This window comes from Rattus norvegicus, chromosome 1 (assembly GCF_021556685.1).
Source record: "Rattus norvegicus strain SHRSP/BbbUtx chromosome 1, alternate assembly SHRSP_T2T, whole genome shotgun sequence".
NCBI lineage: Eukaryota > Metazoa > Chordata > Mammalia > Rodentia > Muridae > Rattus > Rattus norvegicus.
In genome coordinates, this window is record NC_141534.1 from 194,335,884 (window position 1) to 194,352,138 (window position 16,255).

At 52.4% G+C, this 16,255-nt stretch overlaps 3 protein-coding genes across 20 annotated transcripts; 2 read left to right on the forward strand and 1 right to left on the reverse strand.

Annotated features, from left to right (window-relative positions):
* Nucleotides 1-633: 633 nt before the first annotated feature.
* On the forward strand, nt 634-3,926 carry Ypel3 (yippee-like 3). Of its 14 annotated transcripts, none has more exons than XM_087659663.1 (6): nt 645-859; nt 1,170-1,269; nt 1,423-1,605; nt 1,706-1,749; nt 1,963-2,071; nt 3,446-3,926. In XM_087659663.1, exons 2-6 carry the CDS (start codon nt 1,249-1,251, stop codon nt 3,533-3,535), a joined length of 447 nt encoding a protein of 148 aa, XP_087515789.1. In that variant the 5' UTR covers nt 645-859; nt 1,170-1,248; the 3' UTR covers nt 3,536-3,926. The 14 variants fall into 14 exon arrangements, with proteins under 14 accessions (NP_001129170.1, XP_087515789.1, XP_087515805.1 ...); XM_087659679.1 differs by having other exon boundaries at nt 1,170-1,202; XM_087659665.1 differs by having other exon boundaries at nt 645-760.
* A 974-nt stretch (nt 3,927-4,900) lies between these two features.
* Nucleotides 4,901-8,810, forward strand: Tbx6 (T-box transcription factor 6). The gene is made up of 8 exons (NM_001108920.1): nt 4,901-5,042; nt 5,131-5,365; nt 6,239-6,506; nt 6,599-6,745; nt 6,824-6,894; nt 7,784-7,857; nt 7,939-8,122; nt 8,206-8,810. Exons 1-8 carry the CDS (start codon nt 4,925-4,927, stop codon nt 8,417-8,419), a joined length of 1,311 nt encoding a protein of 436 aa, NP_001102390.1. The 5' UTR covers nt 4,901-4,924; the 3' UTR covers nt 8,420-8,810.
* A 309-nt stretch (nt 8,811-9,119) lies between these two features.
* On the reverse strand, nt 9,120-15,844 carry Ppp4c (protein phosphatase 4, catalytic subunit). 5 transcript variants are annotated; one of them, NM_001439412.1, is given in 9 exon segments: nt 9,120-9,565; nt 9,648-9,837; nt 10,522-10,648; nt 10,750-10,923; nt 11,444-11,541; nt 11,712-11,762; nt 12,293-12,344; nt 15,409-15,570; nt 15,770-15,844. In NM_001439412.1, coding segments are annotated over 5 exon segments (687 nt in total). In that variant the 5' UTR covers nt 11,510-11,541; nt 11,712-11,762; nt 12,293-12,344; nt 15,409-15,570; nt 15,770-15,844; the 3' UTR covers nt 9,120-9,435.
* Between the last annotated feature and the right edge of the window lie 411 nt (nt 15,845-16,255).

Sequence of the window (16,255 nt, forward strand, 5' to 3'; positions counted from 1 at the left end):
CATACGTTTAAACGGACATTTTCATTGGGGTCAGTCAGAACTACAGAAACCTGGAGGCCAGGCATACCAAAGAATGCCTGAAGCAGGTGATGCTCATAGAGCTTTCTAAAGCTTTGGTTCCTGGGAGTCTAAAAGCAAAAGGACACCTTTAGCTCTTCCCTGTTCCACGTGCTTGGGAAAAGTGCGAATTTCAACTTTAACTCTTACCATCTGGATAATCTCTGGAGGGGATCTCTTCTCCAAACCTCAGAACCTGGTCAAAGGAGAAACTACAGGATTGTGAGGATGGTCGGTGAATAAACGGAGGCAATTTCTCAGGGGTTTGCATACAGACAACACCCTCCTACTAACCCCATGCTAGGTTAGGATCCTTGTCTCTTCGAGCACCAGAGAGAGCAGAGCACCAGAGGTGCAATCAGGCCCGGGTTAGCCTCTGGGTTAGGCTGCGAGTTGCAGCCGCATTTCCGGGCGAGCTGGCTAGCGGGAGCCCGGAGCAGGGGGAAGGGCAGCTCAGCCTGCGCTGGCCGCCGTATGACGCGCCCCCTCATTTGCATGCGGTACTCCGATTGGCCACCACGGCCGCCGGGACAGGAGGCCGGCCCCCTCCCCCTCCCGCCGCAGCCGCGGCAGCAGCTGGTCTCGGTGTAAACAAGTCGAGGCGGCTGCGAACCGGGCCGGGGGGGACGGCGCCCATCAGGAGCGCCCCCCACTCCCAGGCCAGGCCACCCCGCGGACCGGGCCCTCCACGCGCCCAGGCGAGGTGAGGCCTGGACCGACGTCTCTGCGCGTCGCCCGCGCCCCCGCCCCGCAAGCGAGGACTGCCCCTTCCCCCGCGCACGCCCCCATCCCCAGGTCCCAGGTGAGCCCCGGGGTCTCAGGTAAGGCTTGGCGATGCAGGTAAGATTTCCCTCAGCGGAGATGAGGCTCATCGCCTGCAGGTAAAAAACCCCTCCTCTCCCTAGGGGACCCTCTTCCTTTGGGGAGGCCTTCAGCCTCCCAGGTGAGAGACCCTTTCCCGAAGCGAACTCCATGCACCCCACATTTGCCCTATCACTAGTCCAAATAGGGTCCCAAGGACCAGTCGGTTTCTTATCTCCCCCCCACCAAGCTCCCTCAAAACTGGAAAACTGGCATCCCATCCACTCTGAAGCCCCTTCTTCCCGTTTCAGATGCCAGCTCAGCAGGGGTGAGGCCAGAAGCAGGTGGGTGACTCACCTAGAGCTCCTCCTAGCCTCAGTTTACCCGCTGATGCAACCAGAGGCCTCCTCAGTGAGTCAAAGCTGAGATGATTCTGGTCCCTGGTGAGACTGCTGGCTCTAGGGAAAGGAGAGAGCAGCCAAGTGTGACAGAGTCCCCATAGTTCTGGGCTTGTCTACATGTGTGTGGCCTTGGTCCTGACAGTCCACTTCTCCTTCCTGGCAGGCACTGGGCTCCCTCTGCTCCCCGTGGGCCGCTCCCCGCGTGGGGCCACTGCCCTTGGCCCCCGCCATGGTGCGGATTTCAAAGCCCAAGACGTTTCAGGCCTACTTGGATGATTGTCACCGGAGGTACAGCTGTGCCCACTGCCGTGCTCACCTGGCCAACCACGACGACCTCATCTCCAAGGTAAGGGGGCCACATTTTAGTCTAGAATGGTAATGGGCTGCCTGGCAACTCCCCATCAATAGCCCTAACCCCCTCCTCTCGTCTCCCCACTACCCTCCAGTCCTTCCAGGGCAGTCAGGGGCGTGCCTACCTCTTCAACTCTGTGTGAGTATCCATCTCCTTCCTTTCTTTTCCTGACCTCTGTTGTGACCTGTGACCCCTGACATCATGTCGATATTCCCAGAGTCCCCCTCGTTTCAGACAGGAAGCCATGATCAGGCTCCTCTTAGAGGCTAAGACCAGACACTGAACATGCTAGCTAGAGGAGGGGCTCTGGGCTGCTGAGACCCTCCCTGGGACTACCCTTTGTCCCCACAGGGTGAATGTGGGTTGTGGGCCAGCAGAAGAGCGGGTGCTGCTGACAGGTCTTCATGCTGTCGCTGACATCCACTGCGAGAACTGCAAGACCACTCTGGGCTGGAAATATGTGAGTTTGAGCTCTGACCCTAGGCTGGCCTTTGACCTAACCTCATCCCTTCTTCCTTGAAAGCATACGCCTTTGCCAATGGCCCAGCACAAACTGTATCCCCCCCGCCCCCCAGTGACCAGTGTCCGTCCATTGCATTCTGCAGGGCTTTGAGGCTGTTCCTCTTCCCTTAAAGGATTAGCACCCCTATCCTAGATGATTAGTCACAAGTAAAATCACCATTTATCAAATGCATATCTGCTGTGTACGTTGGCACAGCATGTAGCCTCTCCATCATTGCAACTAGTCTGGTGGCAGAATCTATTACAGAAGACAAGGAGGTCTGAAGATGCTAGGACATCTGCCCAAGATCACACAACTAAGACTCTGTAGCAGTGTAGAAATTAGGTCTGCAGGTCTTTGCACAGCTCTTGTAGTTTCTGATGCTGTTCAGCTTCTGATTTCACAACCTCCTCTCATCTCCTCACCTGGCATGGGAGCATCAAGCTACCTCCTGGCACAGAAGATCACTATGAGGATCAGATTACCTGTAGCAAAGTTATTCCCTATACATTTGGGGAGTGTGTAGGGAATTGGCCACTTGGTGTGTCTCTGGGAGTTGGATACCCCAGGGAGAAACAGCCCTAATCTGACTTTACCTCTGACCCTACCACAGATTTGCTGTGTGTCTCTGGACAGGTAGCTTGGCCCCTCTGAAACTTCTAAAATATAGCCTAGACCAGGTTATAAACTCAGATATCAGCAGTATGTGGAGCTGCGAGCCTTTAATCTCAGCACTGAGGAAGCAGAGGCAGGTGATCTCTGAGTTCTAGGCCAGCCTAGTGAGCTCCGGGACACCCAGTGCTGTGCAGACCCTGTCTCAAAATAACAACAAATTCTTTCAAATGTCTAGAAGGCCAAGCAGATACTGTGGATTTATAAATGGGCGTAGATTTAGGGTAGAGAAAGCAGGGTGGGGGCAAAACGGAGTGAGTCTGTATGTGTACCATTTAGTTGTACGTTTCAATGTATTTTTTTAATGTGGTGCTTATAGTAAATCCATGCCCTCCAACAGGCTAAACTTCCACAGCCCCTAAAGTTGTCTCTATTAAGCTTTCTGCTGTCTAAACAAAACTACCTGTAGGTTGAAATGGCCCTTAGTTTTGTAATCCCTGGACTATGAAATCTTCTAGGTACTTCCATATCCTCCCCATTGGAGCTGCCATCAAATTTCAGAAATACCCATGGTCCAAGTTCTCTCTTTTCCCGTATTGAGCTTCCCTGGGCCACAGTTTTTTTCATACATAAAACAAGACCAATTATCTGCATTGCCAAACCCCATTGCCTCATGGTAGAAGTCTGGTCTGTGACTGGCAGCCCTCTCTCTCCTTTCAGGAGCAAGCCTTTGAGAGCAGCCAGAAATACAAGGAGGGGAAGTACATCATTGAACTCAACCACATGATCAAAGACAACGGCTGGGACTGACCTAGCTCCTGACGCATGTGGCTTCAGCCTGGCCTGGCCGCCAGGGGGAGCCACTGGTTTCGCTCCTCCTGAAGGGAGCTCTGGACCCTCAGGGCCCCCACAGGGGAAGGATCCAGCTCCTGTACATATATTTTATTGCATGCACTGTGACCTTGGGGGGAGACAAGGAGGGGGATTGTAACCCCCGGCACCTCCCTGCGATCTGGCTGGCTTGGATCTCATTTTTTTTAACCCCTTCCTGTCTTGCCTGTCCCATAGATATGGCCTGTGTGCTGCTCTCATGGCCCCGGTGCACCATCTTTCTGTGAATCCCTCCCTCTGGATCCCTCTTACCCGCAGTGTGTCTGTTCTCGTTCTGTAGCGTTTGTAAATAATAAAACAATGGAATGGAGACAGCCCCTGGTTCACATGGAATACAGAAAAGGGACCTGGAATCCAAGTTCCTTCCCTGTAGATTGGTTCCATTCAGAGCCTCAGTATGGGGAATAGAGTAGGAACAGTAGACCAAACTGGTCTAGCTCCTGACGTCTTGCCTGTGATTGTCTTGGTGTTAATGCCTTGGGGGGGGGGGGGCAAGCTTCAGGGAAGACCACCTCTGGCTTTGCCGCCCCGGTCTGAACTACAATTCCCAGGGACCCCAACACAGCTTGTCTGTGGTTTTTGCGTGCGACTGGCGCAGTGCCTACTGGGAAATGTAGTTGAAGTGGTCTCGGCGTGAGACTTTGCATCTTTCCCGAAATACCACGACTTGTATCTCTGCACGCCCCTCAACTTTTGAGACTTGGTGGAGGCTTTCCAAGACTATAAACCGGGGAGGACTCTAGGCTTTAGTCCTCTGCTGCGGTCTCTTGAAGATGTCTAGTGTCTGGCGTATTAGCTCAGACACCGTCACTGCACTTGTCCTCACGTTCACTTCACAAGGCTAGTACTCCAAGTGAAGAAAAGGGAGGGGTCACCTTCCAGAAAGTCTGGGGCTTTAGGGTCTTATCCGAGATCCCAGGTTCGGTGCCAGGATCCAGAAACCACCCCTGCCCCCTAGCCGGTCTGCCCCCACCGTGGGAACGGAGACCAGCTGGCCGGAAGCGCCAAACTGCGTCCCTGTCCTAGCCCTAGGGATCAATCAGGCCGAGGAGTTAATTATGTAATGAGGGGGTAGGGGGTCGGGACTAGTGAAGCCGCGAGGGAGAGGGGAGGGTACCCAGGTATCCGGCCTCCTCTTGGACCCCTTCGAGGCCCCAGGGGTCTCCATTCCAACCCACCTCCAGGGCCCCAAGGAGGGGAGGGGCTGTGATCTCTGGTTTGGAAAGGGCTGTGCTGTGAGCTATAAAAAGGGGGCATCTTAGACCCCGGGTTCTAGCAACGGGACACAAGGCCAGAAGAAACTACAACATGTACCATCCACGAGAGTTATACCCCTCTCTGGGGACTGGCTACCGTCTGGGACACCCCCAGCCTGGGGCAGACTCAACCTTCCCACCTGCCCTGACAGAGGGCTACCGCTACCCTGGTGAGCGGTTGGATTGGCTCTGGGTAAGGGGCAGGAAACTGGGAATTTGTGGCCCTCCCCTGGATCCTCATTCTTCCCACATCTCCAGATTTGGATACTTCTAAACTGGATTGCTTCCTCTCTGGGATTGAGGCAGCTCCCCACACTCTGGCTGCACCCCCTCCTTTGCCCCTTCTCCCATCTGCTCTGGGCCCTGAGACAGCACCGCCACCCCCAGAGGCCCTTCACTCGCTTCCTGGGGTCAGCCTGAGCTTGGAGAACCAGGAACTGTGGAAGGAATTCAGCGCTGTGGGAACAGAGATGATCATCACCAAGGCTGGCAGGTGAGGGATGGCCAAGTCAGCTTCTAGAAAAGATAGAATTCCTGGGCACAGAGCTAGGTGTAGGGGCCTCTCTAGGGCTAGTACAACCCAGACTGCAGAATCTAACTATGGCCGGACACTGTGACCTGGGATGAATGAACAGGAGTTACACTGTTTCAAAGTTCAAGGATCAGTCTGGGGAGTTTGTGACTGGGTTAGGAGCAGTTCTATTGAGGGTCAGAGAGGTCAGTCTGGCTGGGTTGTAGGTTGGCATGTGGCCTAACTCAGAGACAGACAGCCTATGAGAAGGGTCAAGGACCAGTCAGTGACCAGGGTCGGAAGAATCTGTCCAGAATCAGGGTCAGTATGTGGCTAAGTCCCAGCTCACCCTCAAGGAAGGTGTGAGCTCTGACACTCTAGGATAATCCTGTCCCCAGGGCCCAGCACCTATTAGTCTGAAGAAAGTTAGTCTTTGAAGCCACAGGGGTCAGTGCTGAACCAAGGTGGGGAGCAAGGGGCTCCTAAGGCTTCAGGAAGAAAATAGTCACCATTGTCTCTGCAAATAGAGTTACAGGGGACAGGGGTCAGGAGCCTGGACAGGAAATGCTCTGAGACAGGATTTTACCATGTTGTAACTAGAATGGAGAGTAAAGGAGCTACTGGGGAGGAGATTAACCCACTGTGGTCTGTCAGATCCCCTAACCGGCCAGTTCCCATCTTAAAGTGGAATACGCCTTCCAGCTCTTAAGACTCTGTGCTTGAGAACCTAATTACACCTCTCTAGATTTACTGTGCCAAAGTTGAGGTGCCTCTTGGTAGTTCCTTTGCTGGTGCTGGCTCACCCCTGGTAGCCGGTAGCTCCAGGCCGCTCCTCCCTCCCCTTTCCTTCTGCAGGCGTATGTTCCCTGCTTGCCGAGTATCAGTCACAGGCCTGGACCCGGAGGCCCGGTACTTGTTCCTTCTGGATGTGGTTCCAGTGGATGGGGCCCGATACCGCTGGCAGGGCCAGCACTGGGAGCCCAGTGGCAAGGCTGAGCCCCGCCTACCCGACCGTGTCTACATTCACCCTGATTCTCCTGCCACTGGTGCCCACTGGATGCGGCAGCCCGTATCCTTCCACCGTGTTAAGCTCACCAACAGCACGCTGGACCCCCATGGCCACGTGAGGCCCAGGCTGGGACTCCTTGATAGGGTTTTCGGGTGGTACTGGGGGGAAGATGAAGGCTGGAAGTCACCTCACTTCTTCCCTTCCAGCTGATCTTGCATTCCATGCACAAGTACCAGCCTCGCATTCACCTGGTGAGAGCCACCCAACTCTGCAGCCAACACTGGGGGGGTGTGGCCTCCTTCCGATTTCCTGAGACCACATTCATCTCAGTGACAGCCTACCAGAACCCTAGGGTGAGTGACCTTGCTTGAGGGAGGGGCAGTGCCTGTAGTTCAGGCTACAGGGCCTTTGACCTGGATGTGTGTTCTCAGATCACACAGCTGAAGATCGCAGCCAATCCCTTTGCCAAAGGTTTCCGAGAAAATGGCAGAAACTGTAAGAGGTGGGCATCATTCATTCAGTGAATGTTTACTAATTACTGTGTGCCAGGCACTGTGCCAGGGTTACCAGGAACATGATGGTAAGTGAAAACACGCATCCACTGGATTCAACAAATATTTAAGCTTGCTCAGCTCTCACACAATTGATAGATTAGCGGCAGAGCAGACAAAAACAGGAGACCTATAAAGTTCTGATGAACAATAAGGCATGGAAAAGGTGGGAAGACCTGGAGGGGAACAGTGGAGAAAAGGCTCCCAAGGACAATTGACAAATACCTTTAGGAAGGGGAGGGGAAGCTGGGTGTCTGGCAAAACACAAGTGCAAAGGCCCTGAGGTAGAAGTGTCCTACAGTGAGACTGAAGAATGAAGAGGCAAGTCCAAGGGAAGGGAAGCCAGACACTGCTTACCAAGGAAGAACTTGGGCATCTGTTCTGGGCACAACCCCTGAGAGCTGACCTAGCCCTGGGAGAGCCTCTAGTCTATCCAAAAAGACAGTGACTGGTTCACTAGCTCAAATATAGAGAGAACTACGACATGCCATGAAGAAGGTGTGTGATGCCTCGAAGGTCAGGGAAGCCTTCTTGAAAGAAGTATAGATTGTCAGGAGCAGAAATGCTGTGGGGCAGCTGTGAAATTGGGCAGATATTGGACCTTGCTGCTGGGAAGGTGTTTTCTCAGATTCTAAATACCCAAGGAGGAAAGAAAGCACTGAAGAGAAACCTCAGCTCTGCTGCTCATAAGTAGTTTCTCTGGTCTTCAGTTCCTTATCTGTAAAATGGGTATAATGTATATAGCACCTGTCCACAGGGTGCCTAAGGGTGAAATGGCTGGCACCTGGTAAGTACTATCAGTGCCATCATCATTACGTCATCATCATCATCATTCCCCAGGGAGCGGGATGCCCGTGTGAAGAGGAAACTCCGGGGCCCAGAGCCAGTGGCCACAGAGGCCTGTGGGAGTGGGGGTGAGTGCTGTCCTGGTGGCATGGGGCCAAACCTGAGAAAAGGAGCCTCCCCTAGCCAACCTGTGCTTTCTGTCTCTTCAGATACACCAGGGGGTCCCTGTGACTCCACCCTGGGTGGGGATATTCGAGATTCAGATCCAGAGCCGGCTCCTACCCCCCAGGAAGCTGCTTCTGCCTCAGCTCCTCCATGTGGGGGCCCCAGTGCTGAGGCCTACCTCCTGCACCCTGCAGCTTTTCATGGGGCCCCCAGTCATCTACCAGCCAGGTAAGGTGGACAAGGGCAGAGGGCTGAGTGCTCCGGGACAGGGGTGGCCCTCTTTTATTCTTATACCTCTCTCCTGACTTTAGGACCCCCAGCTTCCCTGAGGCTCCAGACCCTGGGCGCCCAGCCCCCTACTCAGCTGCATTCCTGGAGCTACAGCCTGGACCGGGGAGCTCTGCTTATCAAACGACCCCATCTGTAACACCCTTTGCCCCTCACTTTATTCAAGGGGCCCCCTTCCCTCTACCATACCCAGGACCTGGAGGATATCTGGACATGGGATCCAAGCAAATGTACTGAGCCATGGTGTAGTAAGCCAAGCCAAGGCCTATGCCAGCTTCCCTTGATCCTCCAGCTCCCTTCCCCCTGCCTGGTAGCATCCGCATTGAAGTGGTACCCCCTCCCCCCCACCAAATGGCTGGCTTGGGCCTCTCTTCTACCCTTTAGTTCACACCTTGATTTCACTCCACCCCCTCTGGCTTCAAAGCTCAGGCAAGGCGGCTCTGAGTCCAGCTGGGGCCAGCTTCCCCTCAGCTCTCACCTCAGTGCGAATGGAGGGAGACTCTGCCTGGCCAAATGGGGCCCCAGCCCAGTACCCTACCTCCTGGGGGCCTCCTCATCACTAGTGTAAGCCACGCCAATTTGTTCTCAGGATCAGAGTATTTTTGTTAATAAAACTCCAAAGACATTAGGAAACTTGAGCTAATGGTGTTGGCCCTGGGTGGGGCTGGAGGAGCCACAGCTTTAAGGTCCAGATGCTTCTTGGCCTTGTGGATAGGATAGAGCCTGCTCTGGGCATGTCCCCCTTCAAGATGGGTAAGTTTCCTCACAATGGTTGCTGCTTTAAGAATCAAGGCCGTCCAGGAACCCAGATTTTACCCAGCACTAACTAAGGAAGCCTTTGGGAAAGATTAGTGAATGGAGCCAGAAGGCTCCGGGATCAGTGGACAAACAGATAAGTCTCTATGTCCACCCCAATCAAACCTGACAGAAACCCTAAGACTATTTTTCTTCTTTTATTAGAATTTTTTTCTTTTTTTCTCAAAATGTTTTATCTAAAAACAAAAAACAAAAAAAAAAAAAAAAAGAAAGAAAGAAAGAAAAAAGAAAAAGGAAAAAAGAAAAACAAAATGACTGGAAACTTCATGGATCAAGTGGGAGGAAGGAGAGGAAGCCAGGAGCTAAGGCTCCAACCTCTCCAGAGCAAGTCCGCACCCTGGGGGCAAGCAAAGCCAGGCAGCCCCTCATACCCAGCCTCCGACTGGGCAGAGGGCAGTCACAGTGGTCCAAGGGCCAGAGGGGCTGGGGCCAAGGAGTCACAGGAAATAGTCAGCCACTGGCTTTTTGGAGGGGATGCCACGTGTCTCTTGGGGTGCAGCCTCGAAGATGATGAAATCTTTCTGGAGGTGCTCATCCAGTTCTAAGATGGCTGCCACATTCCCACAGCTGGATTTAAGAAAAAGCACAGTTAGCAACTGGTTGGTCCAGATACCTACCCTCACCCTGGATCCTGGCCCTGCCAGCTTACCGGTAGCAGTAATTAGGCGCTGACCACACAGTAAGCACCGTCTCATTGAAGTGCCACTTGTAACCTTCCATCACCAATTGGTGGGCACGGCAGATCATATCAATGTCGTTGGCTGCATTGAACTGGGCGACCACATCACTGCCAAACAGGTAGCCTGCCCCACGGGGGCTCACTCCCCAGCCTGTTGTGTCTGAGACAAGACAAGGACAGTATGTAGTAGGAGCCAGTCTGGTTGTCTACTATACCAAAGGAGTAAAAGCCTGGGCAGCTTTCCTCATCAAGCAGAGGCTTGTTCCAGGGGATCCTGGGAGACAGGATAGCAAATGCTGGAACAGAGAGCTCTAAGGGGAAAATGCCCACAGTACCACTATGATGAAGGTCTTTCCTGGCAGTAAGGTCATTTGTGCCACATGGGGCAGTGTGGAATAACACTGATGGGATTAGAGGGCATGCTTGGGACTGGTACTCAGAAAGCCTGGCTTTAAATCTCTGTTCTGCTCCAACTAGAGGGGAACAATACACCACACACAGGAGCCCTCAGGGGCCATCATTCTAGGGGACCAAGCTCACCTTCAACAAAACTACTGCCAAGGTCTATGACCTTTCCCACCCTGGGAGTCAATGATTTCATCTTGAACAGACCCTCTGAGCTTTCCATGAAAACTCAGGAGCCAACCTTCAGCGGCCTCAGCACACCACGATCCATGGTTTCTGCCCCTTATGGAGCACCCAGTCAGGCAGATGGAAGGCAAAAGCCAGGGACCAACCTTGCCTTCCTCTCCCCAAACTACCCTGGCCTGCCTCTTCCTTTACACACTTGCTTAGATCCAGTCTCCACTAGCTAAAGGTAAAGCCACTCGGGTACTGCCCTCACCTTCAGGGTCAGACCACAGGAGGTCACACATGGGTCCATCATGGGGTACCTCTTGCTTTCGGTCAATTGTCCGGATCTGGTCCAAGGTCTGGATAGAAGGGGAAAGACCTCCATGCACACAGAAGATCTACAAGGGAAAGTATTGTCAGATAAAGGGAGGTGGAAGCCCAGAGACCCACCACTGACCCACCACTGCCCCACCCCTGAGGAGATCCACAGCCAACCTACCTTGCCATCAATGATGGCAGACAGGCTGAGGTAGTCAAAGATCTCAGTACAGTAGCGCCATACAGTCACTGAACCATATTTCCGTAAGCACTCATCATAGAACCCATAGACCTGGGTAATCTGGCGACTCTCATGATTGCCCCGGATCAAAGTGATTCGGTCAGGATATCGAACCTAGGGGGAGCATCAAGCCAAGGTTGGGTCTAGTCTGTTTCCCACTTAATCCCTCCCAAGTGTCCACTCATCTACCAGCCTCATTCAGCCCTCACCAGGATCTGTGTGGCCCAGACTCCTGCAGTCTCTTACATAAATCGAGACATCCCTGCCTCACAGGCTCTTGGGGACTTTTTCTAGAGATGCATTAAAAGACTAATGATTCCTCTCATCTGCCGGACTCAGACTCCATCCTTAGCACCCCATCCCCACCCCGCTGTGGCCCCTCACCAATGAATTCTCCCAGTTTACTCGGTTTCTGCTGCTTCCTGAACACACAGCCTGTCTACTTCCCAGAACTCACATCACCAGCCTCGTCCTCAAGGGCTCAGGAGACGGCCCCACTCATGACAGCAGTCTGACCAGCCCCGCTAAGCACACAGTCCACAGCCACAGCAAAGTTCCAAGGAGGTGACAGGAAAGGTGATGAGGGCAGCAAGTAGTGGCCAAGGCTCAGGTTCCAGGGGCCAAGGGTCCTCACCTTAAGAGCCAGCAGGAGGAGGAAGGTTTCAACACTGTAGAAACCACGGTCCACAAAGTCTCCCATGAAGAGGTAGTTGGTCTCAGGGACATCGCCACCTACCTGGGAGGAGGGATATGGCTCTGCTTGGCCCCAAACTATCTCCTCCCACTACAAGGCCAAAGAGCTGAGCCCCTTCAGTCACCCAAAGCCCAAGCAGCCTAAGGCCTCTCAATGATCATATCTTCTAGTCACCCCTAGTTTACAGCCCCAGTGTTCCCTAACTCACTCTGAACAGCTCCTTGAGGTCATAGAATTGTCCGTGGATGTCACCGCATACCTAGAAAAGACAAACGTGTTGTCAGAACAGACAAAGGCACAAACCCTTTGTTCCCAGAAAGCATCCTTCAAAACACCTGTTACTGTCCATGCCAGCCAAGGTTCTCTCACTCCATCTCAGGACCAAGTAAGGACCCTCCAGCCCCAGATGAACCCGTTCTGGTGTCATCCATCCATCACCCTCCCCTACTCCAGCGCAGAAGACATGTTCCCTGGGAGACTCACAGCTTCAGAAGCCTGGCTTCATCTCTGTTTGCCCACGTGCCCAGCAGAGTTATAGCACATGCTCATTGAGCCACAGACTAAATTCTTCTGCCGTGGACATGAGCATCCTACAGCATCTTTTCTTGTAGTCATGAGGCTAACCCATGGTCTCATACACAATGGGAAAGCATCCCACCACTAAGCTGCAAGTTCTGGCCACCATCTAATTCCTCCTTTGAGGCTCACCTGAAGACTGAGGAGTAGCAGAGGCCTGGGGGGGGGGGGGTGTTACTAGCCTCTCATCAACTTAGGACACAGAATACTCACTGTGACTGGCGAGTCCACCCTCTGCACGTTGCTCTCTTCTACCAAGATCTCTCTGGAGACAGGAGAAGACCAGGGTCACCACAGCCAGGCCAGCCCAGCCCAATTCCTGACCTTTTTTGGAGGGAGGGAGGACATGAGGTAGTCCTTGAACCTCCATGGGACAGAAGGAAGTATGCAGTGTCCCCATGATTTTGGTCAAAAAGCACTAACCTCTACCCCTCAATGCCTCAACGCCTCAACATCTGTTCATGGCTCCTTGCTGCCAACTGAACAGAGTCCAAGTTCTCAACCCCCTTCCCAAGTAAGTCCTTCCAAGCAGGCTCGGACATTTTCAGTAGAGACTCTCCCTGTGGCTCCTTCTCAAGAATACAGCACATATTCTTGAAAGGGAGGTCTCTGTCCCTCAGAACACTGAGCTCTGACCTCACTCCCTTCTCCCACACTATCCACAGTAAGGACGAGGCCTAAGGCATGATGGTCCCAGATGTACCTTCAAAGGGTTGTGCTGGTCCTTCCTTGTCAGCATTACATTTTATTTGTTTTGGAGACAGAGCCTCATTATGTATCCTTGTCTAGCCTGGATGTGTAACCCAGGCTAGTCTCAAGCTCAGGAAATTTGCCTGTCTGTCTGTCTCATGTGTACTGGGATTAAAGGATGCAGCACTGTAACCAGCATCTACAACATAAGGAATGGGCTCTGGTACAGCTTTTCTTTTTGCTACTTTGTGGGTTCTTCAAACAATGTCTTCTCTGACTGAACTCAGCACTGTCTTTTCTTTTCTTTTTTTTTTTTTTCGGAGCTGGGGACCGAACCCAGGGCCTTGCGCTCCCTAGGCAAGGGCTTTACCGCTGAGCTAAATCCCCAACACCAGCACTGTCTTTTCTAACCCTACCCCTATGATGATTTCCCCCAAAGACCTCCTTCAAGAATAGCGTCAAGATCAAGCTGGAAACTTGCTGAACCCGAGAATCCAATTTCCAGAGGAGCAATACAGCCTCAAATCAATACCAGGAACACACACACCAGGAATGCCAGTACTTGGTATGTAAGTCAGAAAGATCAAGGTTATGCTTGGCTACATAGCAAGTTCAAGGCCAGCCTAAGATGTGAGCATCCTGTCTAAGAAAATAAACACAACCTCAACCAGTCAGGCACAATGGCATGGTGGCAGAGACAAAAGATTCCATGCTCCAGATCAGCCTAAGAGACAGTAAGATCCCGTCTCCAAAACAAAGACCTCAAACCAAACAGGGCTAGAGATGCAGCTCAGCAAGAGAAAGTAAACTAGGACACCAGCTGTCACAGCCTCAATGGGTAGCCTGCATCAAGACACTGGTATCTAGAAGTCATGGCTTCCTACTCTGTAAAAAGAAAGAATCATTTGAGAAACAGAGACAGATGGATCTCTGAGTTCAAAGCCAGCTGGGGCTACATGGGCAGACAGACAGACAGACAGGCACACACACATAACTCTCCCAGCCTCACAGGACTAGTGGGCAAGAGTGAGGACCAGGCTACTGTCTACTAAGAGGGTGGAAGCCACACTGAAACAGTTTCCAGAGGAGCCGGAACAAGCCTCAACTATTGCCTACACATTTACTCCTACCCTGCTCGACTACTCCTCACTGTGTTCTGTCAGCTGGTCAAGAATATATCTTTCGGGCTGGAGAGATGGCTCAGTGGTTAAGGGCACTGACTGCTCTTCCAGAGGTCCTGAGTTCAAATCCCAGCAACCACATGGTGGCTCACAACCATCTCTAATGGGATTCAATGCCCTCTTCTGGTGTGTCTGAAGACAGCTACAGTGTTATTCATATAAATATAATAAATAAATACATCTTTAAAGAAAAAAAAAAGAATATATCTTTCAAGGTCTACCCTAAGAAGCACCTGGGTCACCCGGTGGTGGTAGCACATGTCTTTAATCCCAACACTTGGGAGGCAGAGGCAAGTGGGTCTCTTGAGTTCAAGGCCAGCCTGGTCTACAAAGTGAGTTCTAGGACAAGGCAAGGTTACAAAGAGAAACCCTGTCTCAGAAAAAAACAAAAACAAAAAACGCCCCCCTCCCAAGCTTCAATCTTTGAATACACCGTTATTGTCCTTTCCAGCATAAAAACACCATCTCATAACTTAGAGTACCCAAACACCGTGCTGAGTTCACTTCCAGCTCAGATTCACTGAATGGTCACAACCATTTTACTGAACACAACTTGTTCCACTTTGTTGAGTCCTAGACATTTCCAAGTCACCACCTAGAGTGCCAGCGCTCAGATTCAAAGCCACAGTCATTGCACCCCCAAACTGGGATGCTGATTTACAACTTCCTCTACTTCCCAGAAAACACTGCCTCTCTCCATATCCTCATCACTGTTTCTTGGCTTCACTTTCTGAGCCAGAGTCTCATGTGGTGGCCCTGACCTAGCTGAGGATAACCCTAAACCCCTCATTCTCTCTTTGCCTCCCAAGTGCTTAGGATTACTACTGTGTTGAGGCTGTGATCTGTATTTTTTTTTAATCTTACTTTTTTTAAAAGGCCTCAACTCAGTAAACCAAGCTAGTCTAAGACTCATTATGTGCTATTCTAGCTTATTAATTGTTTTCCTTGGGATCTTAACTGAACACAAAATTGGCTCGACTTCATCTTCCAGAATAACTAAAAGGATCTGTAGTCAGAGAACTGGCTTCAGATTCCACTCCTTCCTTGCTGGTACTTTTGAACAATTGTAGTCCTTGTTTGTTAAACTGGACACGAAACTACTTTCTCTTTTAAGGATTGATGAGATTGAGAGACTTTCGCAAATCACGTTTTGTTTTCTTGCCTTGAACGAGCTCCTCATTCTTCAAGACATGTCCCAAAACTCAGCCCCTCCAAGAAACTTTCTCTTTCGCCCCAGCAGAGCAAGCCGTTTTCCCTGAGTTTCCTAGAACTTCCTGCCACTCGCTCTTACTCCACTAGAAACACACATATAGCCGACCCCATGGTTCCTGGTGGGAAGTGGCTCTTGGGACATCTCTCCGGGAACGCTTCCGGGATATGACAAACCCTAAGTTCTCAGCTGAGTTCGCCCAGACGAAACCCCTGAGCCACGGGTTGGCCTCCCTCCTGCGGGCTTACCTGGCCTTAGCGCACAGGGCCTTGACTTCGCTCTCTTTGATAAGTTCGCAGCGCCGCAGCTGCTCGATCTGCCGGTCCAGGTCGCTGATTTCCGCCATGGCCCACCCCCCGGCGCGGGTCAGAGTCGGGGCTGGCGCCCCCTCCGGACCGCACAGGGGTCTCCTGGGAAAAGCGAAGGCGAGCCCGCCAATCAGAGGGTCCGTGCGGGAGGGGGGACTCGATTCTGGGACCGCCCCCCCCTCCCCTCACGGCGGTCCAGGACCCTCCGCGTCCCGCTGCCCTGGCCGCACCCCGCCAACTCCCGTCGAACCCCGCGGGCCCGCGCTAAGGACGGTGGCCTAGAGGGGCCTCGGACAATTACCGCCGCTGAGACTCCAGCTGAGTCTCTCAGACTCCCCACTTCCCTCCGCTTTGGGCCTCCGCCACCGCCGCTTCTACTTCCGGCCTCGCTGCGGAAGCAAAGGGAAACCTGTTCTCGCGCGCGCCGGAAGTGACATATACAAGTCACGCCTCTTTCGAGGCATCGGGAAGGAGAAACGAGGGAGCCGGAAGTGGGCGGGCAAAGTGAGCTGGAGGCTAGTATAGCTGTACTTCAGTTATATACACCAGGTCATGTGAGCTCCGGTAGGCTTCTCGCCTCACGTTACAGTTTTCCCTTGGCTGCTTTCTATCTTGCTTCTATTACAGATCTAACGGATAAAACTGCCTTGTTCATCATTGCTTCTCCGGTGTTTAGAGTAAGGCCAAGCATTGCAGATAGGCGTAAATAGTTGTTCAATGAATGGGCCTATTCTAGTCCACATTTCTTGCCACAGTCCCAGAGAAACCTTGCCATGGAGGAACTCCG

Bases quoted from the DNA above. Each gene is read 5' to 3' on its own strand.
- Ypel3 (XM_087659663.1), top strand. From the start codon at position 1,249: ATGCAACCAGAGGCCTCCTCA. The intron at 1,270-1,422 runs GTGAGTCAAAGC...CCTTCCTGGCAG, and splicing joins TGCAACCAGAGGCCTCCTCA to GCACTGGGCTCCCTCTGCTC. The intron at 1,606-1,705 runs GTAAGGGGGCCA...ACTACCCTCCAG, and splicing joins ACGACGACCTCATCTCCAAG to TCCTTCCAGGGCAGTCAGGG.
- Tbx6 (NM_001108920.1), top strand. From the start codon at position 4,925: ATGTACCATCCACGAGAGTTATACCCCTCTCTGGGGACTGGCTACCGT. The intron at 6,746-6,823 runs GTGAGTGACCTT...GTGTGTTCTCAG, and splicing joins CAGCCTACCAGAACCCTAGG to ATCACACAGCTGAAGATCGC. The intron at 7,858-7,938 runs GTGAGTGCTGTC...CTGTCTCTTCAG, and splicing joins AGAGGCCTGTGGGAGTGGGG to ATACACCAGGGGGTCCCTGT.